This window comes from Electrophorus electricus, chromosome 5, assembly GCF_013358815.1.
Source record: "Electrophorus electricus isolate fEleEle1 chromosome 5, fEleEle1.pri, whole genome shotgun sequence".
Lineage (NCBI taxonomy): Eukaryota > Metazoa > Chordata > Actinopteri > Gymnotiformes > Gymnotidae > Electrophorus > Electrophorus electricus.
Window position 1 is genome coordinate 11,491,254 of NC_049539.1, and position 19,560 is coordinate 11,510,813.

The 19,560-nt window shown below is 37.7% G+C and overlaps 1 protein-coding gene across 1 annotated transcript; it reads left to right on the forward strand.

Annotated features, from left to right (window-relative positions):
- The first annotated feature begins 15,570 nt into the window (after window positions 1–15,570).
- zgc:114181 (uncharacterized protein LOC619255 homolog) lies at window positions 15,571–19,140 on the forward strand. The gene is made up of 12 exons (XM_027005365.2): window positions 15,571–15,653; window positions 15,739–15,846; window positions 16,038–16,181; window positions 16,359–16,521; window positions 16,771–16,859; window positions 17,128–17,325; window positions 17,525–17,609; window positions 17,703–17,863; window positions 18,038–18,202; window positions 18,302–18,443; window positions 18,642–18,789; window positions 18,885–19,140. Exons 1-12 carry the CDS (start codon window positions 15,651–15,653, stop codon window positions 18,955–18,957), a joined length of 1,479 nt encoding a protein of 492 aa, XP_026861166.1. The 5' UTR covers window positions 15,571–15,650; the 3' UTR covers window positions 18,958–19,140.
- The last annotated feature ends 420 nt before the right edge of the window (window positions 19,141–19,560 follow it).

Here is a 19,560-nt window from a genome sequence, read left to right on the forward strand (position 1 = left end):
ACTTTAGAGCAGGCACAGATGGCTTTTTGAAACTTGTGCTGCAAATCTGTATCTCAATTACAGTCAAATATGCAGTGCCAATCAGAAAATGGTTGTTGACTTAACTTTAGCAGTGGCTACTAATGCAGCATATTGAAATCTGGTCAGTTATAAATTAATGTAGTAGGAACTTCTGCTAAGTGAAATATTTGTGATTTGTATGGGAAATATGGCACTGCACAGAGATACTACACCGCTTTAGAACCAAATGACCAGTTACTCTACAAAAACACAATGCAAGCCTGTCTTACAGCTAGGAGCTTTACTGTTCTAATAAAAGCATTGTTCTGATAACACTGACCAGGCTAGATTAAAGTTTTAGAATAAACACCTTTATTCTAAACCTTGAACCTTAACCACTTTCCCCAGCGGTGACGGCTTTACCAGGCTTGAGGCTTCAATGCTGTAGCTGCTGCAATTTTGGTTCACCAAGTACAGCCATTGGAAAATAAATAGCAACAAAGCAAAAAATCTTACAGTACAGATGTTACCAGAGGACTTGCTTGCTACCTTGCTGCTCACCTGTGTAGGACTCCTAGTTTGTTTCATATCCTGGTTATAATGTGTATGACTATGTATATGACAAATAAACTTTGATTTGATTTGATTTCATAGCCTGCTTAGTTCAGTTTTGTTCAGTTTGTGTCTGTGAGTGCCATTTGATTGTATATGTACCTAGTGTCTGTTACTGAACTGGCCTTAGGAAGAGGTTGCCTGTTTGTTTTGAGGTTGGGGTTCTCAGAAAGTAAGTTAAGAGTTATATTTTTGTTTTGCAATGTATGTATATGTCTTGTTTATTTTTAGAGAGGGCTTTGTTTGTGTTTTGGCACTGGACCACTTCTGAAGCCTTACCAGTCATACATATTACATGTTATGTCTTGAAGACACCTCTTTCTCACCTTATCACTGTCGTATATTTTACTCATTTCTCAGATAATGATCTTTTTTTTACACTGTTACGGCTCTATGGCCTAGACAGGGTCATAACAATAGGCATAACCTACCTGATTTTGATGCCGTGCTAAGGGCCTAAGTAAAGACTGAAGACATACTAATGTGTTGGTGGATGGTTTTATTTCAGGGTGGCATTTTTTGGTAAAAAATAAATTAAAGTGTTAATAATTAAAGTGATAATGTCAGCAATGAATATCCTGGATGTATGTGGATGTATGTACAAATATTTGTATTTTAGAACAACTTCTATTTGTAAAACTGTAAACTAGCTAGGCCTACTTTGTTCATAGCTAGCACTGCCACTCAGTGTGGAGCCTCCTTCTAAGGAAACCCCCTAAAACTTTCCACAGCTCTGTGGGTAGAAGCATTGTTTGACTTTCTGGAAAGTTGAAGAGGCGGAGATAGTGTGTACGAAAGAGAGAGAGAGAGAGAGAGAGAGAGAGAGAGAGAGTGAGAGAGATGCTGTTATTTTTAAGGCAAGTTTAATTTCCAGAGATATTGGGTTGCTCCCATGGACAGTAGAACACTATGGTGATGAGAAAGAGGGGGTGAGCGAAAGGTTGAAGGCCATGGGTTACTAGAGGCTAGTTAATCCTCTTAAATAACACTTGCACTTACATAACCTTGGCTGTTAACTGAGATGCTCTGGCAGATTTTTTTCCATGCTTCAAAAAACACACTGTATGTTGTACTTCAGACCTCTTTTATAACAGCTCTACTTTGGTAATTGGTATGAAATAAAGTGTGCTCTGTCTGTAATGCAGAAAAATGAATAATCTTTAGGATTTAGGTTTACTGGGATATTTCTACCTATTTTACCAGTCATCTTAATATAAATACATTTATATAGTATGTGGAAAGGATCATAATTAAACTGAATTTTTTTTTGAAAATTTGTATATCAAGAGAATAGCATTGGGTCTGTCATAATGTTTTTAAAGTGGATTCCTAATGAATGAATTTTATGGCTTTCTTGATACCTTTAAAACTTTTTAACAGCTAAAGATCAGTACTGTGCTGTCAATCATATCATTATCAAACTCAGGCATGAAACTCATGTTAACTCAAAATAAGTTCAGTGACTTCAGCAGAGCAGTCTGTGTGACACAAGACTTATACACCTATGTTTTACAAAGCTCATTTTCTCATCTAGAAATATTAAAGTTCCTTATCAGAACATGTTTAATCTGGTGTCCAATCATGTATTACATAAAGGGCATCTTAGACATTAATGATATCATTAATGGCATTTTCTTTCATTTGTTTGGGCAACTGGTTTTTGAGGTGATTCTGATGAGTCATTGAGAAACTCAGTTCACAGAAAGTTTTGTTTTGTGACTATACACCCAAATTTCCTCTTATCTTTAAAGAGAATTAGAGAAAATGTCAATAAAAGCAATAAACTGAAAAGAGCAGACCCATCCAGCAAAAACGCATTGAAAAGATAACTTAACAATGCTAAGATTTGGTTGACAGCTGACAGGTAAAATGCTGTCTTTTTCAGGTTATTGAAAAGATGTCTAGAAAAGATGTCTACATCTAAATTCGGTTGAAAAGTGAAAGCTGAAAAGCTGTCTCTTTCAAGTTGTTGAAAAGACGCCCCTTTGCGTCTAAATTTGGTTGTAAATTGAAAGGTGTAAAGCCAAACTTTTGTATAGTGTAGACATCAGGATGCAAACACATGGTGTGACATAATATATTACTATATTCTATTCTGTTCAGTTTTCCCACAGAAGGGTAACACCTTATTTGGATAGTCCTCCCACAGAGAGTTTACGGAAAATATCTAACAGCATGTCTAACAAAGTAAATACAAATAGTCGACAAACAATTAGTAAACTATTAATCTTTCTTGAACATTCTAATTCTATGCCTTACCCTAACCTTAAACCACACCCCAACCCCAATATGATGTTGAAATCTTACAAATAATCTCTGACATACATAAAACACACAAAGTAAGTGTATACCAATTAAAATGATTTACTGTTTTTGAGACAGTATATCCAAATATCCTCTCATCTTTAATACAGGAGAAACTGTAGATTAAAACAACTGAACAGAAGATAAAACATCATATTACTTCTCTCATGTCACTTAAAGTGTATATTTTGAATATATTAAATTTTGCAGATTGAGATTTTTCAGTATGAAAATTATTTTTCAATGAAAATGAATGAATAACCAGACAGGATGAATAATTACTTATTAGTTTTTTAATGCAGTCTTTAGTCAACCTGCTAAAGTTCAACTGGTGATATTAAGAGCACATGAGTAGAGTTTCAGCATCATGTGCCAGGGCACTTAAAAGGACCCAATGCTCCAGCATTATGGTGGGAGCTGCTAGCTCTAACATATATCAACAGTCAGAAGAGAAAATGAGAAAAAAAAAAGAGAAATCAGTAGGTCAGGTACTGACAAAATAATGCACAACTCAAGCTAAAAATTATATTTAATTATATTTAAAATTATATGTAATATTTAATTGCCAATGCTCACCAATACCAACCATATCTATTCAGCTAACTCACTCTGCCTAGTCAAACCGACCATTCTTTGTAGCCATAACTTAAAGTAGTTGGTAACTTTTGTAATTGAGTGCTTAATATAGTAATCTATTTTTTGTGTTTTGTTTCTCATTCCAGGTGTCTCAAAACAAAAATTCATGCAATGTCTTTTACACACATCTTCAAGAAATCCTATTTAAGGACTACAGACTTCATCACTGGCAAACTGGGAGAGGTTCTTTCCTGTGATGAAATGTGTTAAAGTGTTAATAAAACACTTTAAGTATATTAAACACATTTGCCATGTATCAGTAAGTTTATGTTGTGTTTTATTATTGTTACAGTATAAAATGTATAGCCAGCTCAGTCAACTCACTTAAGGGCTTGAAAAAATATAGCTACATAACTCTGTCAGTAGTGTCATGGCATTTCATAAGGATTCATAAAAATCATATAAACAGCCAAATGGAACTCATTTACTTAATCAGTAGATACATAACTGTCATTACAGTGTCATAGCACTGTATAATCATTTATAAGAATCCTATAGAAGAATCCTAAGACCAAAACTCACATAAGGGCTAGAAAAAAATATACATTAACCTGATTGCAGTGTCATGCCATTGCATATAAGTCTTATAAACAGCAAGATGAAACTCATATAAGGGCCAAAAAGGCACATTGTAATCTGTCATTATCGGGTAAGAGAAATGTCACTAAAATATCTGTTACACAGCAGTTTTTTATGTCATTACTACAACATTAATACAGGAAATATCACAAAGCTTCTTTTTGAAGTACTCACTTTTGTCGACAAGGTATGTCATATCTTCTGTATTATATTAAACTGACATACCAAAGTCTGAGCTGTAAAGTCCGTTGTTATGTCATTACATCCCACAAAGTGTCACGACACATCCCAATGTCACCAAAAATTGGTCACTTAACACAGTTGTTATATCAACTTATCAGTTTTTATGACAGCTTACACTTTTTTTAGAATAAACAGTCAGTTGGCATGGAGTGCTTGTGTCATATAACCTTTTAAACAGCACCTTTCTGTAGTTTCCATCATTATTTTATGCATATGAAGCATTGTATATCATGCTTTACTTGAAATTAAAACATGTATTTTTAGACCACCTCCTTGATGATGTTGGAGAAGTGCGTGCTACTTGTCGTGTCAAGTTCCTGTCCTCCTCCTTGTTTTCATATAGATCAGACTGCAGATGGGGAGCTCCCTTTCCTTATAAAAAATGCACAGGTTGAAAAAAGTAAATGTCATGCCAGATTCTGTATCGGGTGCTTAAACTAATTAGCAAATCAAAATCACAAGATCACAAGATTCTCACCTCTGTATGACAGCTAGGGCCACTTTGAAGATGTATCATATACAGGGAATGAGCTATCTGGGTTAGATTTAGATGTCTTCTTACATAACGTACATTAAAGTGGTGAGATCTAAGAACATGGCTATATTGTTTCCTTAGCTGAGGAACTGGGGACTGGGGAATTTCCCACATTATCTCTAAATATAAAGAATAAAACACCACCAATGTTGCTTTTCTGTTTTATTCCCAGAACCTTCTGATTTCATACTGTAAGGCCACATCAGTAGACTTTATCTACACATCCCATCATTCACTGCTGTTAATAGTCAATTATTAGTCCAAGCTAAAGCTTATTATTAGGTTACAAGTTGGCCATATTTATAGAGCAAAGTGTAATTTCAGCAAACATAGCGAACAACTGCTCACACTGTGCCATAAGTTGAGAGAGGATGTTTGTAGTTTGTAGTATTGGCACTAGGCAGAAGGGACAAAGAGAAGCAACTCCAGCCACCAGTGAGATTTACAGGAAGAATCCTGGGAGATTTTATGACTACATTAAAAAAGAAAGTACAGAATTTGCTCCAAAGTTGGATGACTTTTTTTTTTTCCATCATTCACCCTAATGTGGCCATATCTGTGATCTAGAGCTCTCCATTGCAAGTTGGGCTATCATGATACCTCCTTTGCCATTTCCAAAGGTCCCATTAATCCATGAGTGAATTACCTCCATTGAAATAATTAAACTTACCAAAGGTTTCATTTTACAATAGCAATTTGTCATTTTGTTGGATCTTTAACTGAAAACTATATATATATATATATATATATATATATATATATATATATATATATATATATATATATATATATATATATATATAAAGTTAACATTTTAACACTTCCTGAATGAGCTTTTTAAAAATTTAGCTCAATATATCACCATATTCATGATCATATCAATTAAAGATTTACGGCGGTGGGTACTGACCTGTAAACATTGTTCTTCCTCTACTTCCACATCCAGCAACTGTCTTTCTTTGCCTTCTGTGCCAGCTTCTTCATGGCTTTCTGCATGTTCATGCCAGCACTGGGGAGCAGTTGAACACCTGGCTTCCTGACAAAGCCTTTCCCTTTCATGGTCTGCTGCCTGCCATGTACTCTTCCCAGGGCATGGTAAGTTCTATGATGAGGAGCCTTTTCTCTACTGCACACCACATTAAGATATCTGGCCAGAGAGTGGTTGAAGTCATCTCTCTCAGGAACACTGACTGCCTTCTAAGATCCAACTGCATCTGAGTGTGGTGTCTCTCTTTTGTGCAGGTGCTTGTAATGTGCTGCTAGGATAAGTTGTTCATGTACTTGAGCTTGACTGTTGTTATTGTTTGTTTGGTTTTGTTGGGAAATCAGACTCTAAAAGTGTAATAAAAATACTTCTAAAAAAGGAAATACATGCAAGGTCAGGTGTCAGGTTAGAAAAAAGCTGTGGAACATCATCATAATAAGCATTACAGTCAATGAATGATTTCAGTGAATTTCAGAAGTGTGCTTTGTCATTTAAAAAATCAGTTGTTAAAAATACCAACATGTAAAGAAATACAACAAAATGATCAATTCCCATTTTATTGCTTATAATAAAATATCACATTTGATAAAAATATTTTCCGCATTAGATTACTATAAAATACTTTACACTATACACTATAAAACACACTATAGCATACACAAAACATAAACAGTAACATAAAAAAGATAAAATATTGAATTATTGCACACAACACATACTTACATCTGACCTCCTATTGCACCAGTTTAGCTAACTGATTTTAATACATTTTTGTGTTTTGTTTATGACACCCACCATTTTACATTATAATAATGAGCAGATTGTTAACACTTGTAGCATATAGTGGGTAAAATACTGTACAAGCATCCAAAGAGACAGCAACACCTTCCTTGGTATCTGATTTCATTAGATGGCAAAGTAGAGACCTCCCAAATATGTGTATCATATATGATAAGCATGACATTTTAGGATTAAGTGTACCCAAAATGGAGTTTCATAGTACTGCCAAGCAGAGCAGCACTGCTTAGGGCAATGAGGGTTGGATGCCAAGCATACAGCAGCAGACCAGTCATATCTAGGATCCTGGTACTAACAAGCCTCTACTTGATAGCCCAGACACCAATCAGCGGTGCCCAGTCAATCCTGGGATTTAGGCCTGCTGGTTGCCAGCTTGCTTCTAGTAGGCTATACTGATGGTACACTACCTAGGTATATACTATCTATACTATATGTACAACACCATTGCAACACACCTCTTAATCATTGAATTTGGGTGTTTCATTCAGTTCCATTGCCACAGGTGTATAAAATCAAGCACCTAGCCATGCAGCCTGCCTTTACAATAATTTGTGAAAGAATGGGTCATTCTAAAGAGCTCATTGAATTTGAGCGTGGCACTGTAAAAAGATGCCACTACTGCACTAAATCAGTTTGTGAAATGTCTCCCCTTCTAGATATTTCACGATCAACTGAGAGTGGTAGTACTGAAAATTCAACAATTCAGCCACAAAGTGTTAGACCACATAAGGTTACAGTGCGGGGTCACCGAATGCTGAGATGGATAGTCACCAACTCTCTGCTAATTCAATAACTGCAGAGTTCTAAACCTCCTCTGGCACTAACATTAGCACGAAAACTGTGTGCCGGCAGCTTCATGTCATAGGTTTCCATGGCTGAACAGCTGCATGAAAGCGTGACATCACCAAGCACAATGCTAGTCGTCAGAAGGAGTGGTACAAAGTATGCTGCCACTAGACTCTGGAGCAGCGGACACATGTTCTGCAGATGAATCATGGTTCTCTATCTGGCAGTGTGATGGATGAGTCTGGATTTGGCAAATGCCAGAAGCACATTACCTGCCTGACTGCATTGTGCCAACTGTAAAGGTGAAGGAGGGATGGGGTTGTTTCTCAGGGGTTGGCCTCAGCCTTTAGTTCCAGTGAAGGGAAACCTTAATGCTTCAGCACACAAAAACATTTTGGACAATTGCATGCTTCCAACTTTGTGGGAACAGTTTCGGGAAAGTTATTTTTTATTCAAAAGCATAATCAGAATTTGTTTATTGGCCAAGCATTATTTCCACATTGGTGCGTGGCAATCAGAATTTTCAGAGTTTGAAGAGATCATAGGAGCGCATAAAAAAATGTACAATTTAACTGACAAAAGATGTGCAATATAGTCAGAGTGCAATGAGTTTATATCAGTGGGGCACCCAGATTATTTTTGATGAGGCTGGCTGCAGTTGGAAAAAATATTTTCAACATGACTATGCCCCAGTGCATAATGCAAGGTCCATAAAGGCATGGCTGGGTGAGTTTGGTGTGGAAGATCTTGACTGGTCCACATAGAGCCCTGACCTCAACCCCATCAAACACATTTGGGATGAACTAGAATGGAGATTGCAAGCCAGGCCCTCTCATCCAATATCAATGTCTGACCTCACAAATGCTCTTTTGCATGAATGAGAAAAAAATCATACACGCACAGTCCAAAATCTTGTAGAAAGCCTTCCTAGAAGAATGGAAGCTGTAATAGCTGCAAAGAAGGTGCCAATTCCATATTAATGCATATTGATTTAGAATGGGTTATCATAAAAGCTCCTGTAGGTGTAATGTTTGGTTGTCCCAGTATTTTTGCACATATAGTATATGTACATAAAAGTAGAAAAACAGCTGATGAATACAGAAAACAAAATTGTATCATGACCTAAATGTTCCATGTAGCATGTATCATGACATCTCACATGGATATAGCATGTAGCATGACCTCTCACATGGAATCTAAAGGGTTAATCCCAAAGCTGTAGCACATTGTATTAAAATGATTACTAGAGACTTTTTTCAAGGTAACCAGGGCCTGCACAGCTCTCTTTACGCCTTCTGCTGGGAATTAAAAGGTCCACTACTTAATTCAGCAATTCAGTTCTAATCAGTAATCAGCTTTATACTTTAAATGCTAAAAGCTTTACATGATATAAGACTACATTTTTGATCATGTTCAATGTTAACCCACTTAAATTAAGAGATTCATCTTCCAGTTAGATCAGACCTTACTTTGAGCTTGGCCCTAGTGCTCACAAAAAATTTTTGCAAAGGCTATTTGAAATAGAGCTACACTAAGGGGATTTTGATGTAAAAGCTGAAACTACAAAAGGATCCCTTGCAATATTCCATCAGGTTCAACTGATAGAAATGATAGTTTGATACTTTGTTTAAATGCAGAATGTGTTGTTTACCTAGGAATACAACACTTATATTGGCAATATATTTTTATATGAATTTTTGTTGAAGGTCTGTCATGGAGCATGTCCTCTTGTGCAAAATATTTGTGCAAACAGTGTAAACATTAACAACAACTATGTTTGCACAGGAGCACTTAAATATAAATACTTTTCCATCATTCTTTCCATAATCACAGCTAATTTACTCAGATAAAAGGTTTCCAAAGAACACCGCCTAGTGGTGTTTTTTTTAAACTACTTTTTAACTACACATTGTTCCGATGTATCGTATGTTGCCTAGGTTGCATTCATCTCTAACAGGTGCGGTGTGAAGGATTTTTCAAGGTCTGTTTCACTGAAATGTATGTGGTGCTTCTTTTAAAAATGAGAGCCTGATTATTTTACTTTTGTTCTTCCTCTACTTGCCACCAACGGCTAAGAAAGATCACTCTACTGATTGTAATTTATAAAGTATATATATTACAGGTACCTCATTTATTATTCTAATTATACATGCTAAAGATTCATATTTATTTTCATAGGTATTTTCAAATATCAGTAAAAGTGAGGATTTTTAATAAAAAATCATCATATAGAACTTTTTGTATAGTGGAGATAAATACAGAATTAATCTTCATTGACCTTGTTTTGCACCAGACACGAATGAGGATGCTGTCATAAAAAAGGGAATTAAAGACCAGGAATACCACCCCCCACACGAACACTTAAGTGCCAACTGCTGCTTGAAGATTTCTTCAGGACTGAGGAACTTATTTTAAAAATGCATTTCATGACAGATTACTGATAACCTGTTAGAAATGCCATTGTAGCCTAATTCATAGGATTACTATATTAATGCAACATAATCTGATTACTTTTCATTACTTTTGGATTACTTTGTAACCCATTAGATGCTAAATGTTCAGTACATGTATCTGCTGCTGTGCCAGCCAATATGGCATCAACATTACAATTATGAAAATGACATTTATAATTGAGACATCATCTAAGAAAACCATGGTTTTACCATCTGCATATGTACTACTCTTAAACAGATGAGAAAATTAATATTTATTTTTAAGTGCTTTTGTGTTCCTTTGTAAAGGACTGGAAAGAATTACCCTTCAATAATTAATAAAGGTTTAATTAATTTCAATTTGAATAGGTTTGCAAAAGTGAACAATAAACACCAAATCTTTTGTATAGATTTGTAACAACTTGTACAGATTTATATCTAAAAAAATATTATTAACTGTTGTAAAAATAAATAATTTATGAATATGTAGTACATTAAATAAAAAACAAGATCAGCTCAAATTCTTCACTTCACTTCTCCAAGGAGATTGGAGGCAGAACAGAATGTGGGTCAGTAAAGCAAACTATAGGGAAAGAATTCTCAAAGCAGTCAATGTTGAAATAATAATCTGATAAATATTATGAGTGTGGTGTTAGTCATTATCGTCAACAGACATTCAAATTGACTGAAAAATACTGCCATCCAAAATAAACCATCTTGGTTTAGTAGGGACACAGGGCAGGTTTATCTGGGCAGGTCTTGGTGTAGTAGAGGCACTGGACAGGTTTGACTGGGCAGGTATTAGTGTGGTAGAGGCACTGTGCAGCTTTGTCTTCTGGAAATTCTGTCAATGTTGTTCCATCAGACAAACATCCATGTACACTGGAGGCATCTGCACTTTTCTGGTCCCCTCTCTCTCTCTCTAGAAGACCCTGTACTACTCTCTTCTTGATATCTGCTGCATCCAAGTTATTGCCACTCTCCTGCTAAATAATGTAGGCATTCACTAATGCCAATGTGTTAATATTTCACACTGCAGTGCCCGGTCCACACCACCCATGTACATGTCATACATCCTCCATACACACAAATGCTTTTTTACATCACAACCTTTTTGTCACCATGGAGGTGTCATATTTGGTGTACAAAATTGTCACAACTCCTGTGTCATGGTTTGTTGAGAGCTATTTTCACAGAAGACACTGGGGTCAGCTAGCTTAGTTTCAGAGTCCATATCTAGGGAGAATTTCACACACAGAGAATCCCAAAGCCCCTGTATATTTTCTGTACAGATTTATGATCAACTCAGATGTGTAAAACCATATAATCATATAATAAACATGTCCCTTCTCCTGCCATCCAAAATTTAGGAGATGGCCCTTTCCTACAGAATGACCAATCCCAATACTCGTTATATTTAAAAATCCTGTGTTCATGATAAACAATCCTCACGTCTACATGAAACAAATCCCATGTTTATGATTTAAAAAAGCTTGGCACTCAGTTTGGGTTGTGTGTAATGAAAGTAAGCAGCGTTAAGTGTAGCATTATGAACACCTCGATAATTTGTCAATCAAAACTGATAAGATTAATAGGGGCACCACCCTGATTAGCAGAGAAATCTTCATTATTATCTGATTAATAACTGTTAATTCAGTCTCAAATAATAAAATTCGCAAGTTTGACAAAATAATTATTTCTCATCTACCTGAAATTAGTAATACCACTCACAAACCACAATGAGTTACCTAATCCAATTCTGATGCATAGAGATTACAGTAGCCTAATCCTACCAGTGCCAATTCGTAAGAGTGGGGATGCAGGCCTTAGGCTTCGATGGGTTCATCCAGCTCAGACCGACTGGGTGGGTAGTCAAGGGTCAAGAAATGTATGGTTGTTTTATTTTGTTTTAAATTTGCTCGCTGTGAACCTCCTTAGAATGCCTTTAGAATGTCTCCCTATCGTTAAAACAAATGATATTAAAAAACATGAACCCCGAACAAGTACGTCCCTTCCCATGGGGTGTACCTGATAAAAATGGTGTCGATAGTTTTTAGATAAGTTTGTGCCTGAGTGTGTAAGAACAAGTATAGTTTATGTGAAAATAAACTGATGTATGTATGCATGCATTTATTTATTGAAATGAAGTCAATTGCAGACTTGAGTCTCATTTTATTCTTTTGTTTAATTTCTTATCTTTTAGGACATGCCCATCTTAATTCGTTAATCACAGTTGGCTTTCCCCATTCTTTTTATTGACCTGTATTTTTGATTAAGCAACCCAGTACAAACAAATTAGTATCAGTACAAACTACTGACAGAAATGTAGGTTTTTGTTGAGTGGATACGGGGAGGGGGATGATTCAGGACAGAAGAAAAAATTGTGAAGCGCTTACGTGGATCAGATGCTGATGATTCGAATTTTTCTCTGTAGTAGGATGACTTTGAGGATGTTACTTCCAGTGAGAACTTGGAAAGGAGAGACTGGTATGAGCTGAAGTCTGAATTTAGGTGAGATTTCCTCCACTGCCTCTCTGCAGTCCTTAGTTCTCTCTTGTGGCAGTGAAGTGTGTCTGTTAGCCAGGGGGCAGGTGGCGAGGACTTAGCAGGTCTAGAGCAGAGAGGGCACAGAAGACTCATTGATGAGGAGAGTGTAAATGAAAGAATTAGTAACTGTATCCAAAGAGGGTGAGGAAGGGTGGATAAAATAGTAGAAGTAAGGGAAGAGGGAGTTATGGATTGAAGATTGTGACGGAGAAGAGGAGGAACACGTTGGGCAGGACTGGATGGAAAGAGAAGGAAGGGAGAGAGAGAAGGATAAAAAGTGATGGTCCGAGAGGTGGAGGGGGGTGACTATGATGTCCAATGTTGTAGTAGTGCAGGTGAAGAGCAGGTCTAGAACATTGCCCGCTTTGTGATTCGGAGGAGAGTGGTTGAAGGTGAGGTTGAATGCTGTCAACAGCGGAAGGATGCAGGAGGAATGCAGCTTGTCCGATGGAAGCTTGAAGTCTCCAAGGAGAATGAGTGGATTTCCTTCAATGGGGAATTGACTCAGAAGGGTGTCAAGCTTATCAATGAAATTATCTAGGGAACCAGGAGGGCGGTAGATGACAATGATATGAAGTTTGGTGGGGAAAGACACTGTAATGGCATGAAATTCAAAAGAGGAGATGGAAAGAGTAGAGAAGGAAAGTGGAGTGAAATGTCACTCTTGAGACAATAGTAAACCTGTGCCACCACCCCTGGCAAGATGCCTCAGAGAATGGGTAAATGAAAAGGCAGAGGACAGGGCAGCCGGAGTCACCGGGTTCTCAGGGGTGATCCATGTTTCTGTTAGAGCCAGGAAGTGTAGGGAGTGGAGGGATGCTAGTGCTGAGAGGAAGTCAGCCTTCTGGACAGCAGATTGGTAATTCCAGATCCCTCCTGCCACCATGATCTGTGATGGTGGTGAACATTGTGCGAAAGTGAGGTTGCTGAGATTGCGACGTCTATGATGATGGCGTCGAGGAGGTCTGTAGGATATGTGGACAGGCATTGAGAGACATATTTCAGATGCTTGATTTGTGGATATATGAGATTAAAGACTGAGCTAATATGAGAAGATACTTAGATGAATTCATGAAGTCCTGTAGTTGAGATGTAGATGAACTGATTGAGAGCAAAAACAAAAGATTAATAGTTCAGTCTGAACTCACCAATTCGATGAATGTCACCAATTCAATACGTAATTATATCTTGCCTCCTAAACATTAGACATAATAACCAAGTGATGTTTACTGAGTAAGCATAGGTAGGAAAAACATGCACAACAATCATTGACTAAAATTCTGTTAGTAGAAGTATTAAGTTGACTAGAATAACCATTCTAACAGTTAACCAAATGAAATTTAACGCAAATAATTTGTGGTGGAAGGGGTAGCTAATTAGGATTTTTTTTTTAAAAAAAAAACAAAAGAGAAAGGAAACTGTTTTAACCAGCCTCTGGGATTGACCAACTGGGTAATCTACTTATCGACCAAACAAAACCAACATAGCAAACTTATTAATCAAATTATATTCATGATGCAAGCATACTTGGAGTCTAAAAGCAACATCAGGGGAACAAGAGCCAGACTTTGTGACACAGTGTAAGGGGAAACTAGGAAATGCCAGTTCTTACAACTCACACAGGGCAGTGGTAGCTCAGTGGTTAAGGTACTTGACTAATAATCAGAAGGTTGCCAGTTCAAGCACCACCAAGTTGCCATTGTTGGGCCCCTGAGCAAGGCCCTTAACCCTCAATTGTACTCAGTCATTATTGTATGTCTTTTTTTTTTTTTTTTGGGGGGGGGCATTAAAGACTCATGTTCCTCTCCTCAGTCTAAAGGTGATCTGGAAAACAAACCAGGAGAAAAAGAGAGACCATCAAGCCTGCTTGGAGATTAACCTTTTAGCTGTCTGGAGGTACTCGAGGTTTTTATGGTCGGTTGCCAGACCATTCTGGTAAACACAACAAGGAGTAAGTAAAAATTTGTTTACAATATGCATGAGGTAAGCAACAAGTAATCTGGGTGAATAATGCAAAATAAATAGTGATAGATAGCTGTTTATGGCTTTGTTGCTCAACCTCAAAGCACTAGCGGGTCCAGCGTCTTGTCCAAGGCCTGGGGATTGGAGAGAGCCCCCTTATGACAGGTCAAAGTTTAATCAGGGGAATAATTTGTAGTCTATCTTCACTACAAAAGGTATAGGTAACATCTGAATGATCTCAAAAATGTACATCTGATTCCAGTCACAAACTGCAAGGGAATGAAGTAAAAGCCCTAAAATGCACCCATGGTAAAAACCCTAAACACAGATGATGTAGTGCAATAAGACATGGGAATCATTCATTAGAAGAAAGAAGAGAAGAAAAAACAGAGTAATTGATTACTGAGTGATTCTTGTTAAATTCCGATGTAATCCTGCTAGTAATCACAATATTTAAATCTAAGTACTATATTTTTCTGTAACAGGAACAGAATACCTTTTTGTATCCTTATTGTGTAATGATGTAATAGGTATTCTGTTACTACCCAACTATGTTGAGCATGTGTTAATACTAACATTAACTTTGTTTTTAGTTTGAGCTGTAGTTCAAGCTATAATAGGGTTTCCTGCTGAGGCAAGAGTAAAAGGTTAAGTCCTGGCAAAACTGGCAGAGCTGGGCAGGGAATTTGGACTTGAACCCTCTCACCCCACCCAAAATGTTTTAACCTTTCACTGGGCACACTGTTGCTGCTATTTTTCTATTGATCTTGAACCCCCACACAAAATAGTTAATTTATTAAATGGAAAAATGTTGAACCTTTCACTGGGCCCCCCACCCAAAATAGCTAATTTTTGAAATAGAAAAACTGGCACACTGTTGCTGCTATTTTTCCATTGATCTTGAACCCCCCCCCCCCCCCCCCACTTAATTTTTGAAATGGAAAAAAATTCAGCCTTTCACTGGACACACTGTGACTGCTATTTTTCCATAGATTTTATGAAAGCCTCTGAGAGTGTGTGTGCGTTTAAAGTCTGGAATGTGGCTAACCCCGATCTATGGCCCCTATGTCCAAACACAGCATGTAACTTTTTGGATTTGTCAGCTAAACTGGTTGGCCCCATAAGCTGAGGCTTTTGTGAAATTGCCTCAAGGAGGCGTGATGCTATAAAGACACCCTGGGAAACTCTAGGAGTCCTACCCCACTGCTGTACCAAACCAAGGCTGCTGAATATGGTAAGTCATAAAGCAGTTTTGATCAACTGAAGGAAGAAAATTTTATTTTTCTTCATTTAATTATCTGACATTTTTGTGTCTGCAGATAAACAACGTTGCCGTAGTGTTACTCCTTTTAGGGGCTGGAGTTCATTCATTCGAATTTGATGAGTTGAAAAAATATGTGGACACACATAAAGAAGAGTATGTACAGGTACTATCAGAGCTTTCATTTCATATTCCAAATGGTGTTTGAAACAATTATATATATATATTTTTTAATTGATTCGCATGTCAATTATTCCAGCATTCTATTTATTAATTCATTTGTTTTTATCGTTGCCTTCTTTGTTGCCACAAAGTTGGACATTATGTCTGTAATTAAGTTTGCTTTTGACATTTAAGGCGCTGCGAGAGTGGGTTGCCGTGGAGAGTGACTCAAGCGACATCACTAAGAGGTCAGAGGTTCAGCGCATGATGGAGCTGGTAGCAGAGAAACTGCGTGTCCTCGGGGGCAAGGTGGAAATGGTGGATATTGGCATGCAGAAGGTGGGACCAACCCCATCACACTAAACACCTCCAATACTTGATGACCTCCTTTACTTATATTGATTATCAGACGCTGTGTGTGTGTTCTTGCTATCTTGAATAAAAACAAACAGTTTGAATCAAATTTTCAACTTGCTCTGCTCTCTGTTGCCTTTAATTTTGTCTTCACTCACTCAGCTGCCAGAGGGAGGCACGATAGCTTTGCCCAAAGTGGTAACGGCAGAGTTCGGTTCTAATGCGAGGAAAGCCACGGTGTGTGTGTATGGCCATGCAGACGTCCAGCCAGCCCGAAAAGAGGATGGATGGTCCACAGAACCCTACAACTTAACTGACATTTATGGTCATGTCATTGTCCACTGTTATGGGTTGTCCTGAATGATGTGTCATGCTCATAAGTTTCCCAAGTTACTGTGTCTCATTGCAAATGAAGACAACTGTTTCATTCAGAACCATGCACAACCTCTATTTTCGGTTTAGAATTTTCCCTAATCAAATGGACCCGCTTGAGATTATTAGTTCATTCTGAGCTTTATGATCTAGTACAGCACCAGACCTGTATTTTGTTTATTTTATATATTTTTCTTCACAGGAAACTTGTATGGCAGAGGGACGTCAGATAACAAAGCTCCGGTACTGGCGTGGATCCATGCAGTGGAGGCTTACCAAGCTCTTGAAATAGTAGGAACTTAGGACATACCATACATTATTATGAAAGTATATACAGTACACCTTACAAGGATATAATCAGGACTTACAGTGCATCTGTGCGACAACCAATAGTACATCATTGAGCATAATGCAGGCAAGCCAATAACTCCACATTTACAGGCAGGTTTGCCATAAGTCTGACTAAGTTTCAGGTTGGATTCAAAGACTGACCTATCAAAGGAAGCTGTGCATGTCTGGTCCCGCTGACTAAGGCTGTTGTCTCTCCTGCTGTCCTTAGGACTTGCCCGTGAACGTGAAGTTCATTATCGAGGGGATGGAGGAGACTGGCTCGAATGGTCTGGCTGCCATGATCGAGGCCCAGAGAGACACATTCTTCTCCAACGTTGATTACATCATCATTTCTGACTGTGGCTGGCTGAGCACAAGGCCTGCTCTCACCTACGGAACCAGAGGCAACTGCTACTTCTTTGCTGAGGTGCACAAGTGAAACCCACTATTTTTACAAACTATTCAATTGAAAAAAAGGTTTTTTATAACATATTTCTACATCCCTTTGTACTGTTGGTAAGTCTTGCTCTGTATTCTGTGCAGTGTTGGATCAGACCCATGTAACATTGTTTTGTTTTTTTTTACCAAGACCACCTGTTTGTAAAAGGTCTGTGTTGGGTTTCCAGGTGGAAGGACCCAAGCAGGATTTACATTCTGGGGTACACGGAGGCACAGTGAAGGAGCCTATGACAGATCTGATTGGAATTTTAGGTGCATTTTAAATTTCTCTCACTATTAAGGTGTGATTTTAAAAATTTAAGAGTGTCATGGATCTAATGTAGGTTAGTGAACTCTTACTCACAGACACAATGATCAGTTCCAATGGAAGCATCCTGATCCCCGGCATCAGAGATGCAGTGGCCCCCTTCTCCGATGACGAATGGAAGTTGTATCAAAAAATTGACTTTGACATGGACAGCTACAAGGCCAAGATTGGTGTTGATCAGCTCATGTATGAAAACAAAGTAAGAACAAAAACCTACAGGTGCATTAAACTAGCATGTATCACCATTGCTTATATCTCTATAAATGCAGTGAAAGCAGAATAACCAAATAAACTTGCTGGAATGGTAATTGTTTATGTGTGGCATTACTGTGAAGATGAAGGCTGACACTTTCCATCTATTGTCCCCATGAAGGTTGAGCTTCTTGCTCATCGGTGGCGTTACCCCACTGTGTCTATCCATGGAATAGTGGGTGCCTTCTCTGCCCCAGGCACGAAAACGGTCATCCCAGCCAAGGTCACTGCTAAGTTCTCAATCCGCCAGGTACCAGACATGGACCCTGCAGTGGTCGAGAAACAGGTGTGTATGAGGAGAGTCATTCCTCAAGCAAAACTGATACTGAATGCCATTCTAATCCTTAGGTGTCAGTATAAGTGAACTCGAGCCCCTCTGTTGCAGGTGACAGACCACCTACAATCTGAGTTTGCAAAGCGTAAAAGCCCCAATAAACTAAAGGTGACAATGATTATTGGGGCTAAGCCATGGTTAGCTGACCCCAAACACCCTTTGTATCAGGCTGGAAAGGCAGCAGTCCAAAGAGGTTATCTTCATAAAAATAAACATTCACACACATGATCTTTCAGATCTCTTAAATAAAAACTTCATCTGTTAATATTAAAGTTCAACTAACACTTACATTTCTGTATTAAATTTGCCTGGAGCATATTGGCAATTATTATGTGATAAAATGAGTTGCAATGACATTGGATCAGGAATGCTAACTTCTGTTTTAATGCAGTGTTTAACACAGAGCCTGACCTGATCCGCGAAGGAGGTACAATTCCAATTGCCAGGACCTTCCAGGATGTGATGGATAAGAGCATTATCATGCTGCCCATTGGAGGCTTTGACGATGGCCTTCACTCCCAGAATGAGAAGATGAGCAGGTAAACAGACCTTTGGAATAGTTGACCTGTCAAATTGCTTTGCATTGTCTGTGAATCGTGAGTTTTTATGGTTTTATGTGTTGACTCTTTCACAGGTACAACTACATTGAGGGAACCAAGCTGTTCATTGCTTACTTGCATGAAGTGGCTCAGATTAAGAAGGACTGATCATGAGCGATGAAGCTACGTGGCTTGCTCTCTGTAGCACTGACTGTTGCCAGTCTCAGAACTTTTAAGATTAGTTTGATCCTCAATGATTTATACATTAATGATTTTTAAACTTTTAATTTACATATACCTTGCTTTGTAACTGGTTATAGGTGATAAAAAATATTAACCTGAAGATCAATACTGTGCATGTCTGTGCAATTCATTTTGAATGAAGTTTGGTAAAGATTCAGAGCTTCACCATGAGTTACATAAAACTAATATATATATATATAATGCCTCTACCTTAAAACCCATATAATTTTTTATTTTATTTTATTTTAGTTTAGTCTCATTTGTTGGGCAATCTTAAATTTAAAAGAGGTGACACTTATTCTGTAATTCCAAGGCCGGAAGAATGTTTTAATGATGAATGTTGCCAGATTCTTCTATATTTTCGTATACATTTACAGTTAAAGACTAGGTTCTTGGTTTACTTGTGGTAAACTTGTGGTATTCAGCTGCTAATGCTTCAAGTTCTGTAAACATCAAGATTTCACTTTATCACTCTCACTAGGTATTTTTGACTTATATCTAATCTACCGAGGGCTTTGGCCAAATATC